Source organism: Callorhinchus milii, unplaced genomic scaffold, assembly GCF_018977255.1.
Source record: "Callorhinchus milii isolate IMCB2004 unplaced genomic scaffold, IMCB_Cmil_1.0 Scaffold25, whole genome shotgun sequence".
In the NCBI taxonomy this organism is placed as follows: domain Eukaryota; kingdom Metazoa; phylum Chordata; class Chondrichthyes; order Chimaeriformes; family Callorhinchidae; genus Callorhinchus; species Callorhinchus milii.
The window spans coordinates 830537-854595 of NW_024704766.1; the positions used below are offsets into that span (position 1 = coordinate 830537).

Here is a 24059-nt window from a genome sequence, read left to right on the forward strand (position 1 = left end):
AACCTGTGTGCTCACCCCCCGGGCTCAGGTGGACTCGAAATAAAATCCACAAGTGTCGGGGTGACGCTCTCGCTGTTGAGTCAGAAGGTTGTGGGATGAAGTTATATGTCAGGACTTCATGTAGTCTTGTCTGGACTGACGCTCCAGCTGCAGTGCTGGGGGTGTGCCTCGCCATCAGAGGTGCCGTCCATCAAATGAAGAACGTGTTAAAGTGAAGGTCTCGGCAAAGACCGCATAGCACTCTTCGAAAACAATCCCTCTCATAAAATGGGTCACCAACGCGCTCACTCCACTCCACGGCTGTTTGTGGGACGTTGTTCTGTGCGACGTCTGCGAATGATGATAAAACATAATTTTCCCCCCCCAAAAAATACACTTATTGTTAATAAAGGTGACACTAACATTTTAAAGACCAGGGTGGCTTTAAATCATCGTACGTGGCGCGGTAAAGCGATTGTGAGTGAGTGAATGAAGAGTGACTGAGACAGTGAGTGAGTGAGTGAGTGAGCAATGAGGGAGGAGTGACAGTCAGTGACAGTGAGTCAGTGACTGAATGATCTCAGAAAAGCTTTTGCCCATTTAATTGCTCTTTTCGTCAATTACACTCAACCTCCATCCGATCACATGTTAAACTACACCCTCTTCCCCCCTCCCCCACTACCCCCCCACTACCCCCCCACTACTCCCCCGCCCTCCCCCACTACCCCGCCCCCCCACTACCCCCACTACTCCCCGCCCTCCCCCACTACCCCCGCTACCCCCCCGGCCCTCCCCCCCCCCACTACCCCCCGCCCCTGCCCTAACCCCCCCCCCGTGTCGGGGTGACATTTAAAGGGGAACATGTGATGTGGCTTCACTGATCAGAACCGGAAACAGTATCAGTTGTTGTCACCATTTCAATCGGTTACATTGTTTCCCTCCGCGGAGACCGTGTGGGTAACAGTGCGACTGAGACACACACCGTCAGCCTCTGTCCCCCTCTCTCTGTCCCTCTCCGTCTCTCCCTCTCTGTCTCTCCCCCCTCTCTCCCTCTCTGTCCCTCCCTCTCTGTCTCCCCCTCTCTGTCTCTGTCTCTCCGTCTCTGTCTCTCCGTCTCTCTGTCTCCCCCTCTCTGTCCCTCCCTCCCCCCCCCTCTCTGCCTCTCCCTCTCTGTCTCCCCCTCTCTGTCTCTCCGTCTCTGTCTCTCCGTCTCTCTGTCTCCCCTCTCTGTCCCTCCCCCCCCCTCTCTGCCTCTCCCTCTCTGTCTCCCCCTCTCTGTCTCTCCGTCTCTGTCTCTCCGTCTCTCTGTCTCCCCCTCTCTGTCCCTCCCTCCCCCCCCCCTGTCTCTCCTCTCTGTCCCTCCCCCCTCTCTGTCTCCCCTCTCTGTCCCTCCCTCCCCCCCCCTGTCTCTCCCTCTCTGTCCCTCCCCCCCCTCTCTGTCTCCCCCTCTCTGTCCCTCCCTCCCCCCCCCCCTGTCTCTCCCTCTCTGTCCTCCCCCCTCTCTGTCTCCCCCTCTCTGTCCCTCCCTCCCCCCCCCTCTGTCTCTCCCTCTCTGTCCCTCCCCCCCTCCCTGTCTCTCCCTCCCCCTTTTACCAGGAGGCCGCACGGAATTAAGGCGAGAAGTGTGTGGGGAGAGAGAGAGTGAAGAGGAGGAGGAGGACCCCCCCACACCCCATCTTCTTCAGCTGCTTCTCTCCTCTCTCTCTGTCAGTGAATTCGGTACCGACTGCAATGCCACGTCCCTCACTCCCTGTGGGAGGCCGTCTCTGTCTGTTCTCCAGGGACCGCTGGTGAGGAGGTGTTTACTGTGTACTGTGTGTATTAGCCTTTATGTTCCTCTGTGTTACTCTCTCACAGTGTTGGTGGGTGGTGTGTGTGTGTGGGGGGGGTGTGGTGTGTGTGGTGTGGGGGGGGGGGGGGGTGATGGGGGTGGGGGGTAGGGGGTGTCAGATTAAATCCAATTTTAAAGGCGAGATTTCTCTTTTATTTAATATGATATAATCTTAACATAAAGAGATATAATATCAATTAATATAATTAGTTATATATTAATGTAAAGATTTCTCTTCTGTTAATGTAATATAATCTTAATATAAAGAGATATAATCTAAATTAATATATTATATATTAATAGAAAGAGAGAGAAGGTGTGGGAATTCCGTGGCCACACCGCTCCCTTCGTTCTTGTGACTTTCTTTCTGTCTCCTGTTTTTTACTGCGTTGCCTCTCAATCAGATTCCAAAATGCCACCAGAAAATATATATATATATATATATATAATAGCTGTGTCTCGTTCCCCTGCCCGGGTTAGCAGCCTTCAAACTAACTCGTGGTGTGTAATGTGTGTGGCAAGAGGCTCACTCTCGCCTCTTGAGTCAGAAGCTTGTGGGGTTCAAGCCCCACATCAGGACTAGGAAGCGCACAGTCTAAGCTGAGACTCCAGTGCGGTGCTGGGGGTGTAATGCATCGTCCGAGACCCCCGTCCTTCAGATGAGACGTTAAAACCCAGGTCCCGTCTTCCGGTTCAGGTGGACGCTCAAGATCGCCTGGCGCTATTCGAAAAGAGAAGGGAATTTCTCTCTCTCTCTCTCCCCTGGTGTCCTGGCCAAGAATCCCCCAATCCCCCAGATAACGTCGGACACTCACTCCACGGCTGTTTGTGGGACGCTGCTGTGCGCGATTGGCCGCCGTGTTTCGCCCGCAAAGTACGCCGCCACTACACTGTACCGTATACCCTGCGCCAGAGGGCAGAGGGTGGGGGTTTGGTTTCATGTAAATTCCTTTGGACTTGGAAAAACAGTATTTGCGTGAATTTTGCATCGTGTGGTCTATCTGCTTCATTGGCCTGATGGGGCCAGCCTAAAACCTATATTATTATTATTATTATAAAACCTATATTGCACATCACTGGCCTCTCTCTCTCGTGCTCAGGTACGTGTACACACACACAACTGGTACAAAACTAGCCAGCGATTTAAACGATAAACAAAAGGCAAAGTACTGCAGATGCTGGAAATCTGAAATAAAAACAAGTTGCTGATCCCCCTCTTTTATATCACGATTGAAGACCTTCCTCTTCGGCCGTACCTGTGGTCACCTCCTCTTATTCGCTGTTCGAAAAGAGAAGGGAGCTTCTCTCTCCCGGTGTTCGGGCCAACAATCCCCAAATAAAATTGATCATTCGCTCCGCAGTTGTTTGTGGGACACTGCTGGACGCTGCCGATTGTTGCCCCAAAATACACAGCGAATCCACTTTGCAGTACATTCGGTGAAGGGCTCCTGAGAAATCAGGCAGCTTTTATGTAGAGAGGAAAATCAGTTTAACCTTTCAGGTCGATGACGTTTTGAAAGGTGTCCCCCTGCCTTGGCTAGCGTTCCCCGATCAGTCACTTGTTCACCTAATTAATGGCTGTTTGTTGGACCTTCCTGATGTAAGAAATAGCTGCCAATAAAGCTACTCATTTTAACAACAAATGCTTGTAAAGACCTGTGATGTTTCGATGTATGTGGCCCTATAAAACTGTGAGCTCGTTCTTTCTGGCAGCCATGTCATATGTGGGAGAGGTTTAAGGCAAACAGTCTGGTTGTTGTTGGCTGTTGCAGTGTGGTTCAGTTTTGCCCGGAAAGCCAGGTCACAGCAACGTTTTATACTGTTTGGAACACCACCAAAAAGGTGTGTCCGGTTTTAACAGTGGTTGTGGCTTAGTATTGGTCTTCGAACCACAAAGGTTTTGATCTTTGAAATGCCTCTGTCTTCGTGGAGTCCTGTAGCTCAGTGGTTAGAGCACTCGCTTTGCAAGTGAGAGACCTGAGTTCAATTCCCGGCAGAGGGCGAAACCTTGGGCAAGTTTCCTTACTCCACACGGAGCCTAATAATAATCCTCCAAAACCAAAAACAATAATAAATTGGTCATTTTCAATCTACGACTGTTTGTGGGGCATTGCTGTGCGCAATTGTCTGCCGCGTTCGCCCACAAATATACAGTCAATTCACTTTACAGTGTGTTCTGTGAAGCGCTTTGGGACGTCCTCCCGACGTGAAAAGCGCTATATCAAATGCAAGGATTATTATTATTATAATATTATACAGAGCTGAAGTAAATGGAGATGGTGAACTCAGTCCACATTGTAACTTGAACCTTCCTGATCCGATTCCCAGCTTGTAACGCGACTTTTCCTTCTGTAGGTACCGTGGATTTACCTTGGTGCTGACCTTTCTGTGTTATACCAGTTACCACTTGTCTCGGAAACCCATCAGCATTGTCAAGGTACATATGTGGGTCAACTGTTTGTGTGTGGGGGGTGGGTAGCAAGTCACTTCTGGGTGGGGAGGGGTGCGGGGGTTGAGATCAAAGGGGGGAGGCGGAGGTGTGAAAGGTTGGGGGGGTGGGTAAAGGGGGATAAAGAGTTTCCAACTGGATAAATCTCAACTCGAATCACTAAGAGTGAGCTTCTGAACTGGGTAAACACCGGTGATAATAAGGTTACAGGGAAAGCGGAATCAACAACACAAATGACATTTATATTGCACCTTTCATGTCGGGAGGATGTCCCAAGGAGTTGGAATTTATCAGAGGCGGAGACGCCGTGGGCCAAATGTACGATCCAGGTGAATGTGAATGGCTCTCTGTCTGCCCTGTGGCCTATTAACCTGGCGTTTCATTTGGTTTTACAGGGGGAACTGCACAAAAATTGCTCGGGAGAGGCCAGGCATGGAAACCACAGCATCTTTGACAATGACACATCGTGCGACTGGCCGCCCTTTGGTGAGAGTCTGAGTGAGCCAGCGTAAAAGCATCAACAGCTTTCATTTACGCAGTGCCCGTTGTGCTGGAAAGCGTTTCGGAGTGCTTAACAGTGACGGAGCCTGATGTTGAGAGGGAGGGAGAGTGTGACTGTAGGTGTGGTTGGTGTGTAAATTTCACTCCCTGCACAGAAGTGAGTGGTGACTCAACAAGGATCTTAGTTTGTCAATAATTAGAGCCACTTTTAGCAAAGTCCGGGTTTGGTAACTATACAGAAACGATACGAGTCGGTAACCGTTGCCGTTTGTTTCAGATAAAGCCAATTACAAGCTGCTGTTCGCTGCCCTGGATAACTCCTTCCTCATCGCCTATGCCATCGCCATGTTCTTCAGGTGAATGTCAGCAACTTGTGACGTCTGCGGGAAACCATTTCAAACCACTGTCCACAGCTCGGTCTCCACTGCCCCCGGCACTTTGGAACTCCCTCCTCATGTCCCTTCACCTTGCACCCTCCTTCCCCCTCTTGTAGATCACGACTGAAGAACCTTCCTCTTCGACCGTGCCTACGGTCACCTCCTCTTATTCGCTATTCGAAAAGAGAAGGGAGTTTCTTTCTCCCGGTGTTCTGGCCAACAATCCCCAAATAACAACAACAACAAGATTCCATTTATTGAGCGCCTTTCACGTCGGGAGGACGTCCCAAGGCGCTAAATAAAATTGGTCACTCACTCCATGACTGTCTGTGGGACACTGCTGGATGCAGCTAGTTGCTGATCTTTGCCCAAAATACACAGTGAATCCACTTTACAGTATACTCTGCGAAGGGCATTGAGACGTCTCGACGACGTGATTAGGCGCTATGTCAATTGCGAGGATTATTATTGTTATGAAGATGATATACCAGATCTGGGACAGTGTAGAGTGAATATTACCTTTTTCTAACATGCGCTGTAGCTGATAGCGCTGAATGGCATAGCAGCTGAACCAATTTTCATCCCCTTCCACCAATAAACCCGGGGGGAGGGGAATCTGGATGCTTGTGAGACACGCCGATCTATTACCACCTGACGTCAGCACCAGTATATTTGCTCTTGACCTCAGCCTCCCACTCTCTCTCTCTCTAGTGGTATGTTTGGTGAGCGACTGCCCCTGAGGTATTACCTGAGTGTGGGGATGCTGCTGAGTGGCCTCTTCACCTCCCTTTTTGGGTTGGGATTTTACTGGAAGATTCACAACATTTGGTTCTTTGTGATTGTGCAGGTCAGTCGCTCGCTCAGGGTGTGTGTGTGTGAGGAATGGGCTGGGAGCAATGTGAGTGAGTGAGACCAGCCTTTCACTTGTTCTCTTTGCCCCCAAACAGGTTGCAAACGGGCTAGTGCAGACGACTGGTTGGCCATCTGTGGTGACTTGCGTTGGGAACTGGTTTGGAAAGGGGAAGTAAGTGCCTCGCTGACTAATACTGCAAACCTCAGTGAACGTGCGGTTTCCTCTGGTTGCCTCGTCTTTCAGCTGAGGCTGAGGCATGTGAGCATGGCAGAGATGATTGGGAGTCACCAGATGAGGCAGAAGTAGCGAGCGTTTCTGCCTCTAATCGCTGTCCGGTGACCTCTTTTCCTCTCCCCCCACCACCATACTGGAAGCTTTAGGTGATTGGGTTTTGGGTGAAGGCAGCACCATGTCCCGGCTGTGACTTGTCCCCGTGAGGACCACTTGGAGTCCCGTAGTGTAGTGGTTAGCGCGCTCGCCTCACAAGTGAGAGGACCTCATCGCTGCTATGTTTCCCCCACGAAATACGGTCAATCTACTTTCCAGTGTATTCCTGTGAAGCGCTTTGAGACATCGCAACGATGTGATAAGGCCTATATCAAACGCAAGGATTATTATTATCATTAATTCCGCACCAACACCCACCACCATTAACCAAACTGTTCAGCAACCATTTTAGACGTTCAGTGAACTCATTACTTTCCTCTTCCCACCGAATACCAGGCGAGGGTTCATCATGGGTGTCTGGAACTCCCACACGTCTGTGGGTAATATCCTGGGGTCTCTGATTGCTGGCGTCTGGGTGTCATCAGCCTGGGGGCTGTCGTTCATAGTGCCTGGAATCATCATCGCCGTCATGGGAATAGTCTGTTTCTTCTTCCTGGTGGAACGTAAGTATCTCGTCAGTTAGTGCGTCTTTGTTTGTCTAGCAGGAAACACATGGGTCATGTACGAGGACGGAGCCATCACTCAATTGGTGACGGGTTGAGCATTGATGATGAGATGCCAGTTCTCTGGATATGTACACAGCGTCTTTCACGTAGGAAGGGCGTACCAGGGCGCTGGACGGTTGAGTGTTGAAATCGAGGGTGGGGTGTGATGGTGGCTGAAAACGCTAGGCTCAAAGACGTGCAAAGGCGCTGTATCAAATGGAAGGAGTATTATTAGTGTTATCATCTGTAACACTGGCGTCAATATAAGATAATTAACAAATGGGGAGATGAGAAGTTTTCTCTCAAGCAGAGTGGTTAGGATAACAAATGCCTAAAACAGCAGTAAACCAGAAGGATTTGGTGGGGGGGGTGGGAAAGAGCAGATACTTGGGACTCAAAGGGTTGCTCTTTAAATAGCCATCACAGACGCGATGGCCCGAACAGCCTCCTTCTGTGCTGTCAATTTCAATAGTTCTCCGGCGGATTCCGGATAACCTGTTGCTGAACGTTTCAAACGTTTTACTTACAGATCCCGAAGATGTGGGGTGCACTCCCCCAGATCACGTAAGTAAAACCCCCGCTTCTCCCCTCAAACACAAACCGGGGCCCGGGCTTCTCCCTCGGCTCTAGACGCTAAGCTCTGTGTGTCATCAGCAGGAACAGCTGGAGCACGAGCCGTTGCTCTGCCAGGAGCTCGAGGAGGAGGAGGGGGATCTCGGCCACCTCACGCCGAGCGGGGAGGCTGTGGGTGGCAGCGCCAGCTCGCACAAGGAGGCGCCCTCTGCCATCAGCTTCCTCGGGGCGCTGAGAATACCCGTGAGTACAGCGTCCCTGGGCACGGTTGTGAGCAGGCTGTGTGTGCTGTGCACTGGTGGCTAACTCGGTGCAATTTCAACCTGAGCGGCCAGGGGGCAGCCCCGAGTGTGTGTCTGTGTGTGGGGTGTGTGTGTGTGTGGTACATGTTAAACGTGGACTTGAATACGCGTGTGTCAATGGGTAACACCGAGGGTCTTTCTAAGCTCTTTCTCCTCCTCCTCCAACCCTCCCCTCCCCTGCTCAGAATAAAGGCGGATTAAGCGATTTTTTTTTTTTTTTTGGGGGTGGTCCTCGTCAAATAATTAACGGCGTGCGGTTTGAGCAGTTACGCAGCTGCTGCCGGTGTGTGATAATTGCAGCCGCCTCTCTCCGGGTGCGTCGTGCGCATCCAGTCATGCGGTGTGTTGCGTGTGTGCCGCGATGCAGCGGTTTGGAGTGCGTGCAGTCACGCAGCTGTGTCTCTGTTGCAGGGAGTGGTGGAGTTTGCGCTGTGCCTGCTGTTTGCCAAGCTGGTCAGCTACACCTTCCTGTTCTGGCTACCGCTCTACCTCTCCCACGTTGGTGAGTAAGCACGGTCCACTACTGCCAGGATTATTATGCTCTTCTTTCAGCAAAGGGAGCACCGAGCATTACCACAGAGACGGTAGCGAAACTCAAACGTAATTAAATATTGCAGAAGTCTAAACAGCTCACGAGTGTGAGAGTTGACGCTAGTTTTTTCTCAACCAGTTTCTGCAAACTCGGTGAAAACGATTGTGCAGTCGCACACCCCAGTGAAGTTCAACCACTGTACGTCGGTTTGCCGAGAGAGAGAGATGTGTGTTTTCCTTCGATGAAAGTAATCGCAGGAAATGTGATTTCACAGCCACGTCGATCTGAACACTGAAACGTGTTTAGTTGGGAGTGTTTTCTCAGTCGTGTATTATTTTAGATGATTATTTCAATTGAATGTTCCAAAAGCCTGGTCATGCGCCTAAATACCTGTGCTCGCATGTCTCTGTGTGTAAATTGGCGGTCCAGCAAAGAGCTCAACAACAACTTTCATTTATATAGCGCCTCGCATGCAAGGTAGAGTCCCAGAGAGCTTAACACAAGCATAATAATAGGACGTCTTCCCGACATGAAAGGCATTAGACAAATGTTATTTGTTGTTGTTGTTGTTGTGGGAGGGGGTGGGGGGTTGTGAGTGGTGATAGATTCCTTTCACTCGCCCCCTCACACCCCCACAATGTTTCCAATGTCACTTTAACTCAAGTGGAACAGAACAGGTCGTGTGACTGAGTGCGTGATTTCCTGACTCTGGTCTAATTGACTTTCACATTGCCTTTTAGGACATTTAGATCCCAAAAACGCCGGTGACATTTCCACACTCTTTGACGTTGGTGGGATTATTGGTATGTTTGATGTTTGAGTGATTTGGGGTGGGGGGGGCGAGGGAGGGCGTGGGGTGGAGGGAAGGGGTGTAGAGTGTGCGATCGCAGTGTACTCATTGCTTACCGTTCCTCATGTCTATGCAGGTGGAATTCTGGCTGGTGTGGTCTCTGATTACACTGGGGGGAGAGCGACAACATGCTACGTTATGCTCATCACAGCAGCTCCGATGGTGAGAACTGGGGGACGAGACGGGAGGGGAAGAAGTGTCCAGATGTATAATACTTGTGTTTGATACAGTGCCTTATCACTTCATTGAGAGATGTCTCAAAGCGCTTCAGGGAATATACTGTCAAGTGAATCGACTGTGTATTTTGTGGGTGAAACGCATCAGCCAATTGAGTATCCCAGAAACTCTTGATCCATTGCGGCGTACTAGGGCAAGTGGTTTGTTCGTTGGACTTACTGTCTCTCTGTTCCAGTGTTGTGTCACCCACACTGGGAGCACTGCTGTAGAGAATGAGAGATACTCGGACTGAAGCTATATCAGAGGTCCTGCCTCTGGGTTTTCCAGTCACTCGAGCTCCCAGAACGACTGTCTGTCGTGATGTATCGTTGACTCACAAACTGTGGGATTGATGTTCTCTTCCCTTATCTTCCAGCTGTTCCTCTATAATTATATTGGACAAAGTGGACTTGCAACGGTGATAGGTAAGTCCCCAAAATGTGATGACTTTGGTCAAATATGGTTCGTTTAGCAAATAGTTTAGTAAAATAGGCCTCGAGGTGTGGAAGGTGAGAATCTGCCTGTTTTCCCTCCGCAGGGATGCTGATCGTCTGTGGTGCCCTAGTGAATGGTCCCTATGCTCTCATCACCACAGCGGTGGCTGCTGATCTGGTAAGAGGCTGGGCTTCACTGTGGATATTGTGTGAGTGGTGGGTGGGGGGAGAGTGGGGAAAAACAGCGCCCAGTCAGACCAGTTACACAGTTAGAGTCATTCCCCCCCATTATTAGTAATAATAATAATAACAATCCTGGCATTTGAAACAGTGACTTATCATGTCGTTGATGTCTCAAACCGTTTCACAGAATATACTGTAAAGCAGATTGTGTGTGTATTTTGTGGGTGAAACGCGGCAGCCAATTGCGCACAGCAGTGTCCCACAAACAGTCGTGGATCAAGTGACCGCATTATTGATGTTACTCCAGTTCCCTCGAGCCTTCTGACTCAGTCGCGTTGTGTTCAAACAAAAATATAAAAAAAACACTAAAAGCATTGTTCATCTTTGGCTGTGAGACAGTGTCTTATCTCTGCTCACTTTGCCCTGACGTGCTGTGCTGTTGGCTGGACACTGAGCAGGTAGCTCGAGAGCATTCAAATTCCCATCATTAGCCTCCCTGAGCGCAATGCAAATTCACTATAACATTGAGGTTAGCGTGATGGCTGAGGCTGGGTGTGGATGAGAGAGAGGGAGAGAGTGGGGTATGTAATAAATAACGAATATAGCTAATAGTGCAGTTACCAGATGCCTAACTTTTGTTGTGTCTGTCTCCAGGGAACCCACAAGTGCCTGAAAGGCAACGCAAAAGCTTTATCCACAGTCACCGCCATCATCGACGGCACCGGCTCCATCGGTGAGTGAGCTCCAATGGCAGGAACTGGAGGGGCTGCCAGCGGGAGAGGGTTTGGGGGGGGATGGGGGGGCCACCGCTCACTCGCACCACCTGACACGAGGCTTCACGGGGGTAATTCCTCAGGGCAGGTTCTGAGATTTTTTGGGGGTTTGTCTGGTTTGAGCTGAGGGTTGACTGTTGTGGCTTTGTGTGTGTTTGACTCTAGGAGCTGCTCTGGGGCCGCTACTTGCCGGCTTCATCACAGACTGGAATAAAGTCTTCTACATGCTGATCACCTCAGACACCCTTGCCTTCCTGGTAAGGTCGTGGTGTCGCTGCGAGCTGGCACTAAGTGTTGATGGATCACCAATGATGGTGGCTTACGATTGCGCTATTTGGAGTCAAAATGGGTGGGAGGTTGCTAACTAAATAGCAAAACTGCATTCCTGCGGGTCTGACTTCTTAGAAAGACATAATAATATAAATGTATTGGGTATTGCCTTCTGTCTGTGATTGGCTCCTCAGCACAGAGATCCAGAGCAGAAATACGCATCCGGGGCACTGCCCTGCATGAGGCGCGCTACATAAATGGAGGTTGTTGTTGCTGCTGTTGATGACTGGTCCCAACTTATCTCTCATCTTCCTCACAGCTGCTGAGCAGACTGGTGTACAAGGAAGTCCGCTGCTGGTGCGGTTACACTGCAAGACAAAGGGGGTAAGTGAGAGGCTCGAGCCACTGGAAGCGCAACTGGTTTCTCACTTTCTCTATTCCGTGGTTAGTGTGGGTGTATAGCTCTCTCTCGCTCTCTCCCCCGGTCCTCTTTAAAAATGCACGTAAAAGAAAACAAATGACATTCACGCGCACGGCCCCTTATCAGGTCGTCGAGACGTCTCTCAGAGCGCTTCACAGAATACACTGTAAAGCGGATTAATTGTATTGTGTGGGCGAAATGCTACAGACAACTGTGCGCAGCAGTGTCCCACAAACAGCCGCGGATTGATCGACCAAATTATTTTTATTTTCTGAGGGATTATTACCCCTGGAAAGCGATCCGCCAATTGACTTAACAAATGGGTTCCTATTTACTGCTGGGTAAGCAGAGGTGTGTGGAGTGAGGAAACTTGCTTATAGTCTTGTTTATTCTGTGTTTTATGGCTGAACGCTTAATTCCCCGTGTTTTCTTGCGAAGGTGTAAAGAGATCTGAACAGGAGCGGAGCATTTAACATGGACCAGAAAGTCGACACGACTGTGTTTTGCTTTGAAGTTCAGCTCCTCCTTGGACAATCCCCGGATCCTCGGAAGGGAGCGGAGTCGAGGGGGTCTTGAATCTGCTGGGGGGGAGGGGGGACCGGGTGACTCAGTTCGGTTTAAAACCTGACTGCCTTTTATGAACTCCAGCCCCTCGCTTTGAATTAGTTTATGTTTTACCAGTGTACAGTGAGACGCATCTCGCTGTGAATTATTGATGAAAGCTCTTTCTGATGTGCAATATCTTTGATCATTTAAAATGGGTGTCAAACTGTATAATTTAAATTGGAGAAACGTGCTCTTAGTTTGGGTGCAATTTTTTTCTGTCGGCTTTACTTCTGAGAGCCGGAGTGGACGGTTTGCCTGCCCTCGGTACCTTGGGGACCAGACAGAACCAGTGTAGCTGTGGGGAGTGAAGCCCCCCCTCCCTCAGGGAATGCATAATCCTGGGAACAGACTGTAATGCGGTTAAAACCACCCAATTGTCTTGAATCTTTTCCAAGCGCACAAACAATCAAAATATAAACTGGTGCGTGAGTGTGTTTATGTATATTGTACATACATCACATGTGCGCACGCATTTATGATACATGTAACACACAAATACACATATATATTCACTCACACAACTATTGTAGCACTAATATTTTTCAAGCCTCTCTAGAGTGCTGTTAGAGTGAATGCCAGCCAGCACTGTTGTCAAGTCTCTTCCCTTCCGGCCTCTCTTCCTGCAGATTGCCGAGGCTGTGGTGGGGTTGTCCTGTCATCGGAATTGGACGAGGTCCAGTGGGTAGAATGGGAACAGAACCAATCTGTGACCAATCAGCTTTCCACCGATCCGCAGCCCAAACTGAGCTGTATCTGCAACCCCCCCCCACCCCCGGCCCGGTGAGGGTACAAGACGGGTTCAGCGTGACTGACCGTGAGTGGGGTACAGGGGGAAATGTACGAAAATGTTGCTGTGCAGAAAGATTTAACCTCTTGTTTTTCCCCCCCACCTCCCCCCCCCAATTGTAATGGTTTTATAAAATACTCAGCACTTGCTTTTAAAAGGTTCTGGTTTCAAGTCCATCTTCCCCCTCCACCCCGTTCCTCCCCAGTCATAGCTTTAAGCTCACAATCCAGGTTGACTGGGGGCAGAGAGCACTTTATTGTCAGATAAAATCAATCACTCACCTCATGACTGTTTGTAGGACGTCGCTGGGGACGAATTGGCTCACCTACAAAAACCCACAATCTCTTTAGACTGTAGGAAGCTTAGCAGCATTCTGAATGAAATGGGTGCGATATACTGTAAGGGTTATTATGATTAATGTTCGGTTTCTTTGGAGTAATGGGTGTTGGGAATGAGTATCAATGTGTATAAAGGTGTGATCTACAGGGTATTCACAAATTCCTGTTTACCCCAATGTGTATTCTACAGTGCGCTCACTGACCAACAAACTGAAACATGTGGAAGAATGATGATAATTGTATTTAGAAGCACTTAATTGTATTCAGTTAAAAATGTCTAACTGTGTTTAGATGTCCAGAGTGAGTGAACGCTCTCATTTTCATGGCAGATAATGATCTGTTGCTATGTCAAGTGTGATATCTTTCGTAACATGCGTGAAGTGAGGAGGAAGTTACTGATATCAGATGTTGTTATAATGGAAAATAATTTTCTGTTTAATTTCCTCGTCCGTAATAGAAAATAAAAATAATTGTAAGAAGAAAAGAAAACGGCGGGTGACAGGACTTTGTGAATACACTGTATATAAATACAATTTGCTGTTGTTGGAAACGGAACCCCAACATTGTTCCTCTGTCTAATGGCCGTTTGGGAGTTCAGCCCTTGTGGAGCTGTTGGTTCCTCTCTTGACGAAGCCTGTGATGCTGTTAATTATTGTGGACGGGAGAATTTGTTTTTAAAATTCATTAAAAACACCTGGAATTGACCCGAGTCTGAGACATTGCCCTGTTTGAAAAGTCGCTGTACAAAAAGTTAATTGCAGTGATAGAAAGTGCTGATTATTGGCAGTTGCCTAATAATAATCCTTGCATTTGATTACGTCTCTGAGGCATCTCAAAGGGCTTCACAGAATATACTGTGAATTAACTATATTTCTTCCTTCCTCCTCCCCACCCCCAGCACTTGCTGTAAATAGCCACTCTCCTCCCTTTGCAAACATTGCAAATTATCCCTCAGTGGCGCCGGGTTTGTTGAGTTAATGCCCGTGCTCTCTTGATAATCACTGACAATAACATCACCCACCCCGTGGGGAATAGTCCTCATTATCCTTGTGGTTTGCAATCAGCTTGCCTAACGACAGCTCTAATTTTGTGATAGGTCTTTAAGAGACGGAGGGGATTGATCTGTGCTCAGGCTGATAGTAATTTTCGCTGCCTGCGTAATCCTTTCAAATTGCTTTCCCACGGCAACGACACCTTGGTAACTGGGATTGGGATTGGCTGAGCGTATTGGTGGACAGTCAGCTCCGAGCCCTGGCTCCTCACCTCTGAGCCATCTGGTCGGCACTGCTCACGCTCACAGGCTTCGCAGTCTTCCCTCCCTCGCTCTCCTACTCCCTCGCTCCCCGATTCCCTCGCTACTCCTGCCCTCTCGTTCCCCCACCTCCCCCCGGCAGACACAAGGACCATGGGCTCAGCCTCCTCTTCCAACCCCCTGAAGGTCATCTACCTGCAGACAGACGGAGACCCCCTCAAGGTAATCCTTGCCTTTGATATCGCGTCGTCGAGACGTCTCAAAGCGTTTCACGGGATATACTCTGAAGTGTAGTGATTGTATTTTGTGGGTGAAACGCGGCAGCCAATTGGGGATCTTTAATGTGCACCTGAACAGGCACAGACGGGGAGCTCGGTTTAACATCTCATCCCAAGGACAGGACCTCCGACAGTGCAACACACTGCTCCTGTATTTGCCTCACAGTCACTACACTCGACGGTAGTCATAACAATCGTTGCATTTGACACAGCACCTTTCACGTTGGGAGGATGTCTCGAAGCGTTTCACAGGATATATTATAGATTGTGGACTGTTTTGTGGGTGAATGTCATCAATGGGTAGACTTTGAGGCACTGTCAGCCTCTGTGTTACTGTTATTTGTCCCGAGGCTGTGTATGAGCTGAGTAACATCCTCTCTGTTTACAGGTGGTGTTTAACACACACTGGAGCTCGAGTGATGTCAGGGAGCTGCTCTGCACCTCGATGGGACTTGGCAGGTCAGTACCGGCCTCAAACCACCCCCAGGGTCAGGGCGGGAGTCTGAGAACCAGGACTTACTCTGTTTATGTTGTTGTGGTGGTTCTTTGTTTGTTAGTTACATTTTATTGAGCACCTCCAGGAGAGGATTCTTTCTTAAAGTCAAAGGTCAGAATTCACTCCTGTCTGTCTCTCTCTCATTTGTTCCCTCATCCTCTTTAGAAACTCTTCCATTTTGCTGCGCGATCGAGACGGGGCCATTGTGGCCATAGACACCGCCTTGCCAGCCAACTCCCCGAGGTACCCAACCCACCCAAACCCCAACCCATAGGCTCGTGTCACACGCAGCTGCATCCTCAATCACCCTCACCTTTATACGTGCGTGGCATGTACAGTATGTGTGTGCATGTGCGTACGTGAGCAGTCTGTATGTATAGCATGTCTGTGTGTGTGTATTTTGCAGATGTGTGAGTGTCTGTGTATATATTGACGTGAGTGCGCATGTGTCCGTATGTAAAGTGTGTGGGTTTGGGTCTGTATGTACAGTGGAGTGTGTGCGTGTGTGTTGTCTCACGCTGTTGCAGAGGTTGACGTTCTCACTATCTCCATGATGATTATCTTGTTTTTCTCTCCCTCGCAGCTCTCCATACAGAGTTGTTCCTCTCGCTGCCAGTCAGCCGACAGGTATGTGTCACGCACACCTCACTGACTGGTGTCTTTTGCTCACTCGCTCGCCCATCCACCCTCCCACCCACTCACAGGTGTTTCTGCAGATTTGTTTTGGATTTACAAGTGAGGGTAAATTCAGAACAAATCTGGGGAATCACTACTTTAGTGGTTAAACCTATGGAACAGATTCCCTCGGGAGACAGATGGTGGAAGCAGAAAGTGTTGATTCTTTCAAAAGCAAATGTGATGGATTTCTGTTAGGAAATAATATCTGGGGATACAGTATATAGTTTGGGACACGACATGTGCAAGCGACTGGCAGGGTGGTGGAAGGCAAACTGGATGGTATTTCCATAAATCAAGAAATAATCAGCAAGAAAAACCTGGAAGCAGACTTGTTCGAACACGGAACTTACTGAGACTCGTGTGAATGTTCGGAGGGCCGGAAATGGCCCGCGGGCCGCAGTTTGGCTGGCGCTGATCTAGGCTGACACAAGTGCAGCGCTGGGGTGGGGGAGCACTGCATTGTCGGAGGTGCCATCAGTCAGTGAGTGAACGACCAGAGATTGTTATTGAGTCTCTGATGTGTTGTAAGCAGCGGGACCGTGACCGTCTGTTTAGGGTGTGAGAGAACTTTCGCCCACAAATATACAGTCAATTCACTTTACAGTCTATTCTGTGAAGCGCTTTGAGACGTCGAGAAGACGTGAAAAGCGCTATATCAAATGCCAGGATTATTATTATAACTTTCATTGAGACGTGATCTCATTCGACGGTATCACTGTTTCCCCACAGAGAAAGAAGAGCTGTTCCAGAACATTCTCTCACAGATGGTGGATCAGTTTTCCAGGTAACGTCTGTTTTATTTAGTTGTCTGCCTGTTTATTAAATCTGAGATTTCACGGATAGAACATTCCAGAAACTCCACGTTCTCATACTGAGGCCTGTACTGAGCGGCCGACTGTTTGTGGGATTTCCTGCTTTCAACGCAGTCTTTCTGCAAAACACAGTCACTACACTTTACAGTGAATCCTGTGAAGCATTTTGAGACATCCTCCTGGTGTGAACGGTGCTGCGTCAAACGCAAGGATTATTATGATGATTATTCCAATTGGCCGCCGTGTTTCACCCACAAAGTATACAGTCAACTCACTGGAAGGTGAATCGTGTGTAGTGCTTTGAGACGTCTCGAAGACGTGATGAGGCGCTGTATCGAATGCCAGGATTATTATTATTCACCAGCTCGCTGTTAACTGTGTTACAGAGCTCTCAAAGTCAGCGACGTGAAATCGGAAGTCTCGGACAGACTGGCGGCGTTGGAAAAGAGAGTGGAAGGTAAGCTCAGCTCTGACCACACACTGAACGCCATGGGGCAGGGAGAGAGCACTCCAGGGTGGGGGGCGAGAGCGAGAGAGTGTGTGCTGGGAACAGTGAATCCTGAGATTTCTGGAATGGCTTGGGGGGCGCGGTGTGTGTGTGTGTGTGTGTGTGCGCGTGGTCCTTGTGTGGGGGGGCATGGTCTCTCTGGGGGTGGTCTCTGGGGACTAATCGCCAGCGAGTGCTCTTCTCTCTTCACTTGTGTTCTCAGAGAAGGAGCTGAAGGGGGTGGAGATCGACAAGTGTAAGAACGAACTGAAAATGCTTCGCGATGAATTGTCTCTGGGACACAGGTGAGCGGTCAGAGGTCAGAGCGCCAAGTAATCCTGGCTGACGGGACGAATGGTCAGACAACAGCAACAACTCAGAGGGGGTAGCGTGACAGAGCGCTGGACAGTGGGGTGGTGGGGGGTGTTTGGTGACCGTAGTTACAGTCGAAGAGGAAGGTAATCAGCCTGACCTGAAGATGAGGAAGAGGAGAGAAGGAGGGAGGGAGTTCCAGAGTTTCGGGGCGTGGTACCTGGAAGTGTGGCCACCGATGGTGGAACGGAGGACACGAGGGATAAGTAGGAGGCTGGAGCTGAGTAGAAAGATGGGTTGGACACCTTCCGCCTCATTTCTTTCCTTCCTCTCCGAGGTCCAGCTGTCCCTGCAAACACCATGAGCCGAAGGAACCAAGGTATCTCAGATCACGGCGAGATATTCCAAGCTATCCCAAGGTAACTTCCTAATAATAACGGGGAGAGGGAGGGGAGAGGAGATAATAATAATAATAATAATCTTTGCATTTGATACAGCGCCTTATCACGTTGTTGAGACATCTCAAGCGCTTCACAGAATATACTGGAAAGTAGATTTTTTTAAAGGGATTATTACCCCCGAAAGCGATCCACCAATCCATTAACAGCTGGGTTCCTACTTACTGCTCGGTAAACAGGCGTGTGGAGTAAGGAAACTTGCCTAAGGTTTTCCCCTGACCCGCCTGGGAATTGAACCCGGGAGGTAGCAATTTACTCGAAGAGTAAATTTATTTACGTTCAGGGTGGGGTGGGAGGGGAATGGGGGCTTGTGTGGCGTATAAACGATGGCACAGACTAGTTGGGTTGACCTGAATGGCCTCTTTCCGTGCTGTGCATTTGGATGGGATTTATTTTTAGATCTGAATAATTGGTGTATAATTGCGGTCATTGGTTGGGAGCTGATCTGAACATCAAGTGAGTTGATTAGATTAATCAGCGCGTGACTCTGGCCCCAGGAGCGCTCACACACACTGGGCTCGGAATAGTCACCTCAACCTGCTCCTTGTCATCAAGAGCAGAGGATCTGACCCCGAGCCTTATCACGACCGTGCCTTAAAGTGCTTCCCTTGGTTTAAAATTGAAAGCTCTTACTTATTCATTTCACGGCTGTTTGCGAGACGTTGCTGGGCATAAATTGGCTGCTGGGTTCATCTACAAAACACCCACTGGTATGTACACACTGTGAAGCGCTTTGAGACGTCCTCCCGACGTGAGTGCTGCTGTATCAAATGCTTGGATTATTAAAGGGGAGGCGGGGGAGGAATGTTAGGTCTTATTTTTTTTAGAAGTGGGGAGACTGGAAGGTGTTGGCGTTCAGAGGGACTTGAGTGTCCTTGTACACCAATCACAGAAAGTTAGTCTGCAGGTGCAGCAGCAATTAGGAAGGCGAACGGTATGTTAGTGTTCATTATGAAAGGATTAGAGTATAAGAGTAGGGAAGTCTTACTGCAACTGTATAGGGCCCTGTGAGACCACACCTGGAATACTGCGTCCAGTTTTGGTTGTCTCATTTAAGGAAGGATGTACTTGCCGTGGAGGGGGTGCAGTGTAGATTTACTCGGTTAGTACCAGGGATGAAGGGGTTGAGTTACGAGGATAGGATGACCAATTTGGACCTATATTCTCTAGAATATAGAAGAATTAGAGGGGATCTTATAGAAACTTATCAGATCATCAAAGGGCAATGATAGAGTAGATAGTGGGAGATTTTTTTCCGTTTGGAGAAACTAAAACCAGGGGTCACAACCTTAAAATCAGAGGCAGCCCTTTCACACTGAGTTGAGGAAGAACTTCTTCACTCAAAGGGCAGTGAATGTATGGAACTCACTACCCTAAAGGGCTGTTGACGCTCAGTCCTTGAACATATTCAAAACTGAGAGAGATAGATTTCTCATTGCAAAAGGGATTAAGGGATATGGGGATAAGGCTGGGGGTTGGGGGGGGATATGGGGATAAGGCTGGGGTTGGGGTGGGATATAGGGATAAGACTGGGGGTTGGGGTGGGGGGGGATATGGGGATAAGACTGGGGGTTGGGGGGGGATATGGGGATAAGGCAGGGGTCAGGTTATTAGCTGGTGTTAGAAAATCAGCCATGATTGAATGGCGGGGCAGGCTCGAAGGGCCGAATGGCCTCCTCCTGCTCCTACATGTTATGTTATGAATTAAACCAGAGAAGATGGTTGTCAACCCAATAACTGGACATGTTCTTTGCTGACAGTACACGCTCTCCCAGGAGACCATCAGGGCATTGAAGAGACCGAGCTTTGACATTTGGCATTGGGAATACAATGAGGTAAAGTCCTATGCACTGGAGCTCTCTACTCTAATCCCATTCCCCTGCTCTCCCCACACCCCCCGCCCCCACATCGTGTCTGTGCTGGTGCTTGGTCCCTCTCCCTCAACCCCCCACTACAGAAAACAGTCACTACATCTGACAGTAATGAGTGTGTCTTGCTCAGTGCTGATGCCCCTGTGCTTTGTGTCTCTGGCAGATGCTGAGCTGTCTGGAATACATGTACCACGACCTGGGGTTGGTGCAGGACCTGAACATGAACCCGGTCACCCTGAAACACTGGCTGGTGAGTTCTCCGTACAGGGGAGAGCGCAGACGTCTTGCTGGTCTGGGGCCTCGCTGAGCACGGGGTGGTGTGGGGGTGGTGGAGGGGGGAGAGGGGGAGAGATAACGGCAAGAGCCTTGAGACCTAGGATTTTATCTTGTTTTCCGGCTCATTCCCAATCCGGAATTCCTGACGCAGAGAAATCTGTTGCGTTCTTCCCAGCTCAGCATCCAGGAGAATTACCGGAATAATCCATTCCACAATTTCCGACACTGTTTCTCCGTGGCCCAGATGATGTACGGAATGATCCACCTGTGCAGCCTGCAGGTGAGAGCGATGCTGAGCCAGGTTCGGCCCGGTCCGGCCTGCTCCATTTACACTGTGGGGGTGGGGGGGTGTGAGACGGAGTGTCTGATTTTCTCTCTGATGTTAAATCTCCAACCAGGAGAAAATGTCCCTACCGGACCTGAGCATCTTAATGACAGCAGCGATCTGCCATGACCTGGACCATCCCGGCTACAACAACGCGTGAGTGGTGGGTTGGGAGGCTGGGGGAGGTGGGGGCCTGGGCGGGGTGGGAGGCTGGGGAGGTGGGGGCCTGGGCGGGGTGGGAGGCTGGGGGAGGTGGGGGCCTGGGCGGGGTGGGAGGCTGGGGGAGGTGGGGGCCTGGGGGTGTGTGTGGCAACGTTTCGGGGAGACTGTGACAATGTCGGACGGACGTACAGAACATAGGACCAGGAGTAGGGGCATTCAGCCCCTCAAGCCGGGTCCGCCATTCGCAGGTGGGGGGTAATTGGGGTCGAGGTCAGCCACGATCTCTCGTAGAACGATGGAACAGGCTGGAGGGGCTTATCGTGACAGAGACGGAGCCTGAGCAGAGGGGGGAAACGTTCGGTCGGGATGGGGAAGGCGGGTGAGGGTTTTGCAAGGGATCGGTTGGTTGGTTGGACTCTGGTTGGTGAGACGGACGTTCTCTTTCTCTCTCTCTCACTCTGTGTGTGTGTGTGTGTGTGTGTGTGTGTGTGTGTGTCTCTCTCTCTATCTCTCTTTCCCCTCTCAGTTACCAAATAAATGCCCACACCGAGCTGGCCGTACGCTACAACGACATCTGTCCCCTGGAGAACCATCACTGCGCTGTGGCGTTCCACATCCTCTCCCAGCCTGAGTGCAACATCTTCACCAACGTGGACCCTGAGACCTTCAAACGCATCCGGCAGGTCAGCGGCCACCACTCAACCCACACGCACCCCTCTCTCCCCCAGACTTAGGTCAAGGTCATCTCCAGCCCTCTTCCCCTCCTGGTTCGGGGTCAGACTCCACCACTGTCAAGCGCTCCAGAACGCTACCCCCTGTCGAGGGCGCTATATAAATGCGAGTTATTGTTGTTGTTGTTGTCGAAGGGGATCATTACGCTGATCCTGGGGACGGACATGGCTCGGCACGCTGAGATCCTGGCCTCCTTCCAACAGATGGTCAACAGCTTCGACTTCACCAACGAGGAGCACAAGATGTGTGTAAGTAACTCCCTCCGGCTCACTGACCCCCCTCCCCCCCCACCTCAGCAACATGGCCCGGCTCCGCTTGTCTCGCCCCCCACCCACCCCCCCAGCTCGCCGAGATCCTCATCCAGGCTTGACTTCGCCATCTCCCCGCTTGGCGGGTTGTCTCGCTCTTTTCCTTCTCCCTTCGCAGCTGAAGATGGTGCTGATCAAATGCTGTGACATTTCCAACGAGGTGCGGCCTAGTGAGGTGGCAGATCCCTGGCTGGACTGTCTGCTCGAGGAGTATTTCATCCAGGTAAGAGGTGCCGAGAAGGCGACGGGAATATTACGTCTCGTCAGCGATTCATTGCAAATCGGTCTTTGTTGGGAACTGAGCCAAGCTGGTCCTGGGCAAGGCTGCTCTTAAAAATTAATTAATATGATAATTAATATATATTTCACATTGGGAGCACGTTTCAAAGCGCTTCACAGGATTCACAGTAAAGTGTAACGACTGTGTGTGTTGTGGGCGAATCGCGGCAGCCAATTGCGCACAGCAGCATCTCCACAAAACAGTCGTGGATTGAGGGATGAAATAATATTTTTCAAGGGATTATTACCCCCAGAAAGCGATCTGCCAATCGACCAACAACCGGGTTCCTAGTTACTACTCGGTTAACCGAGGCGGGTGGAGTAAGGAAACTTGCCTAAGGTTTTGTCCTTCCCGGGAATCGAACCCGGGTCCTCTCGCTTGCGGGCGAGTGCTCTAACCACTGAGCTGCAGGCCTCACTGTACTAATGTCTTCGCAGAGTGACAGGGAGAAATCCGAAGGGCTGCCCGTGGCCCCGTTCATGGACCGGGAGAAAGTGACCAAACCCACGGCCCAGATCGGGTTCATCAAGTTCGTCCTCATCCCCACCTTCGAGACCCTGATGAAGGTAACAACAGCTCACATTTTTATAGCCACCTTCAGGTGGGGCAGAGTCCCTGGAACACTTTCGTTGAGGGTTAAAGCCTGTGTTTCCGAAACGCTGTCCTCGAGCTGAGGCTTTTCTGGAAATGCCTCTCATCGAGAGATCAGTTCCCTCACACGTGGTCACACGTGGTTACTTGTGGCCCAATGCAGCCCGTGTGAAATGACACCCTGATTCAGTCTCTCTGAAGCTTGTGCGTCTATTACACTGGCTCAGAGAGGAGTCCTGTTGACATCCCCGGCCTGTATCGTACCGACAGAGCGCTGAAACTGTACTGGGCCGAGCACTGACTGTTGGCGTGTGTTTGGCCTGTGTTGGCAGCTCTTTCCCCAGATTGAGGAAGTGATGGTGCAGCCCCTCAGAGCCTCCCGGGATCGCTATGAGGAGCTGAAGCAGTTGGAAGACGCCAGGACTGAGGTTTGTGTAACAAAGACCCCCTTGTCGGTGTTGACCTCCGCGCACAGGTTTCGGGAACAACATCAAACAACAACAACAAAATTACATCTCTAGAGCGCCTTTCACGTCGGGAGGACGAACCAAAGCGCTGAACAGTCAGGGGTCGGGACCCGAGCGTGGAGGAGGGGTGGTGTAGGGGGGAGGGAAGGCAGAGAGGTGGGAGGGCGACCTGGGAAGCTGAGCCTGGAGGCTTGTCGACCAGGACACCGGGAGAGAGAGAGAAATTCCCTTCTCTTTTCCAATAGCGCCACGGGATCCGTAACATCCCCCTGAACAGGCGACGGGACCTCGGATTAACGTCTCATCCAAAGGACGGAATTTGCATTTATCTAGTGTCTCTTCAAATCAAACATCAAATGCAGGAATTAGTATTATTATTATTATCTTTACTGATTATTTTCTGTGTTCAATAGAATAATTAATCGGCCCACAAAACACACAGGGCACTTTACCAAATGTCCTGTGAAGTGCTTTGGGACGTCCTCCCACTAAATGTAAGGATTATTATCGATAATAGTGTTTGACTTTCATTTCTTGTGGTTTAGAAGCTGAGGAAGAAAACCACAGGAAGCATAGCTGTGGGCAGCCAACGGCAATAACAGCTCCGGGTACCACCTCACCACGGAGTGGTGCTCCGAGACCCTATCCTGAGGGGAATGGCGCTGTGTGAACGCAAGCTGTTGCTGTTGTTGTGAAACCAACTAATTGAGTGTCACCCTCTCACCTCCGAGTCGACATGCGAGACCTCTCATCGCTCCAGTGCAGCGCTGGGGGGAGAGAGCGCTCCACTGTGTGAGGTGCCGGCCTTCGGATGAGACGTTGAACCAAGTTCCTGTCGGTGTCCTATTCAGGTGGGAGTCTAAAGATCAATCAGCGCTGTTTGAAAAGAGAAGCGAGTTTCTCTCTCCCTTCTCGTGTCCTGGCCGACAATTCCCCCCCATCTCACACCAGATAAAATCAGTCAACAGCAGCAAATGACATTTACACAGCGCCTTTCATGTCGGGAGGACTTCACAAGATGCCGATCCGTCAGGGATTTGGACCCGAGCTGGGGTTTGGGATCAGGG

The 24059-nt window shown here is 50.1% G+C and overlaps 2 protein-coding genes across 5 annotated transcripts; both read left to right on the plus strand.

Annotated features, from left to right (window-relative positions):
• Positions 1 to 1641: 1641 nt before the first annotated feature.
• Positions 1642 to 13911, plus strand: slc37a2 (solute carrier family 37 member 2). Of its 3 annotated transcripts, none has more exons than XM_042343956.1 (18): positions 1642 to 1769; positions 4166 to 4247; positions 4655 to 4745; positions 5038 to 5116; positions 5849 to 5984; positions 6085 to 6161; positions 6714 to 6880; positions 7452 to 7486; positions 7577 to 7738; positions 8209 to 8299; positions 9070 to 9132; positions 9256 to 9341; positions 9772 to 9820; positions 9934 to 10007; positions 10667 to 10745; positions 10951 to 11042; positions 11375 to 11439; positions 11915 to 13911. In XM_042343956.1, exons 1-18 carry the CDS (start codon positions 1711 to 1713, stop codon positions 11928 to 11930), a joined length of 1503 nt encoding a protein of 500 aa, XP_042199890.1. In that variant the 5' UTR covers positions 1642 to 1710; the 3' UTR covers positions 11931 to 13911. The 3 variants fall into 3 exon arrangements, with proteins under 3 accessions (XP_042199890.1, XP_042199891.1, XP_042199892.1); XM_042343957.1 differs by having other exon boundaries at positions 7580 to 7738; XM_042343958.1 differs by lacking the exon at positions 11915 to 13911 and having other exon boundaries at positions 11375 to 11443.
• Positions 13912 to 14398: 487 nt separating this feature from the next.
• On the plus strand, positions 14399 to 23716 carry LOC103180270 (high affinity cGMP-specific 3',5'-cyclic phosphodiesterase 9A). 2 transcript variants are annotated; one of them, XM_007896031.2, is made up of 18 exons: positions 14399 to 14681; positions 15126 to 15196; positions 15399 to 15476; positions 15817 to 15860; positions 16641 to 16695; positions 17110 to 17180; positions 17434 to 17515; positions 17866 to 17941; positions 19741 to 19815; positions 20015 to 20101; positions 20303 to 20407; positions 20526 to 20608; positions 21141 to 21297; positions 21481 to 21594; positions 21773 to 21877; positions 22372 to 22500; positions 22858 to 22953; positions 23538 to 23716. In XM_007896031.2, the coding sequence occupies exons 1-18, from the start codon at positions 14613 to 14615 to the stop codon at positions 23589 to 23591; spliced, it is 1551 nt and encodes a 516-aa protein (XP_007894222.2). In that variant the 5' UTR covers positions 14399 to 14612; the 3' UTR covers positions 23592 to 23716. The 2 variants fall into 2 exon arrangements, with proteins under 2 accessions (XP_007894222.2, XP_007894224.2); XM_007896033.2 differs by lacking the exons at positions 14399 to 14681; positions 15126 to 15196; positions 15399 to 15476; positions 15817 to 15860; positions 16641 to 16695 and having other exon boundaries at positions 17120 to 17180; positions 17439 to 17515.
• The last annotated feature ends 343 nt before the right edge of the window (positions 23717 to 24059 follow it).

Bases quoted from the DNA above. Each gene is read 5' to 3' on its own strand.
- LOC103180270 (XM_007896031.2), top strand. From the start codon at position 14,613: ATGGGCTCAGCCTCCTCTTCCAACCCCCTGAAGGTCATCTACCTGCAG. The intron at 15,477-15,816 runs GTACCCAACCCA...TCTCCCTCGCAG, and splicing joins TTGCCAGCCAACTCCCCGAG to CTCTCCATACAGAGTTGTTC. The intron at 17,181-17,433 runs GTAAGCTCAGCT...TTGTGTTCTCAG, and splicing joins GTTGGAAAAGAGAGTGGAAG to AGAAGGAGCTGAAGGGGGTG.
- slc37a2 (XM_042343956.1), top strand. From the start codon at position 1,711: ATGCCACGTCCCTCACTCCCTGTGGGAGGCCGTCTCTGTCTGTTCTCC. The intron at 5,985-6,084 runs GTCAGTCGCTCG...GCCCCCAAACAG, and splicing joins GGTTCTTTGTGATTGTGCAG to GTTGCAAACGGGCTAGTGCA. The intron at 10,746-10,950 runs GTGAGTGAGCTC...GTTTGACTCTAG, and splicing joins CGACGGCACCGGCTCCATCG to GAGCTGCTCTGGGGCCGCTA.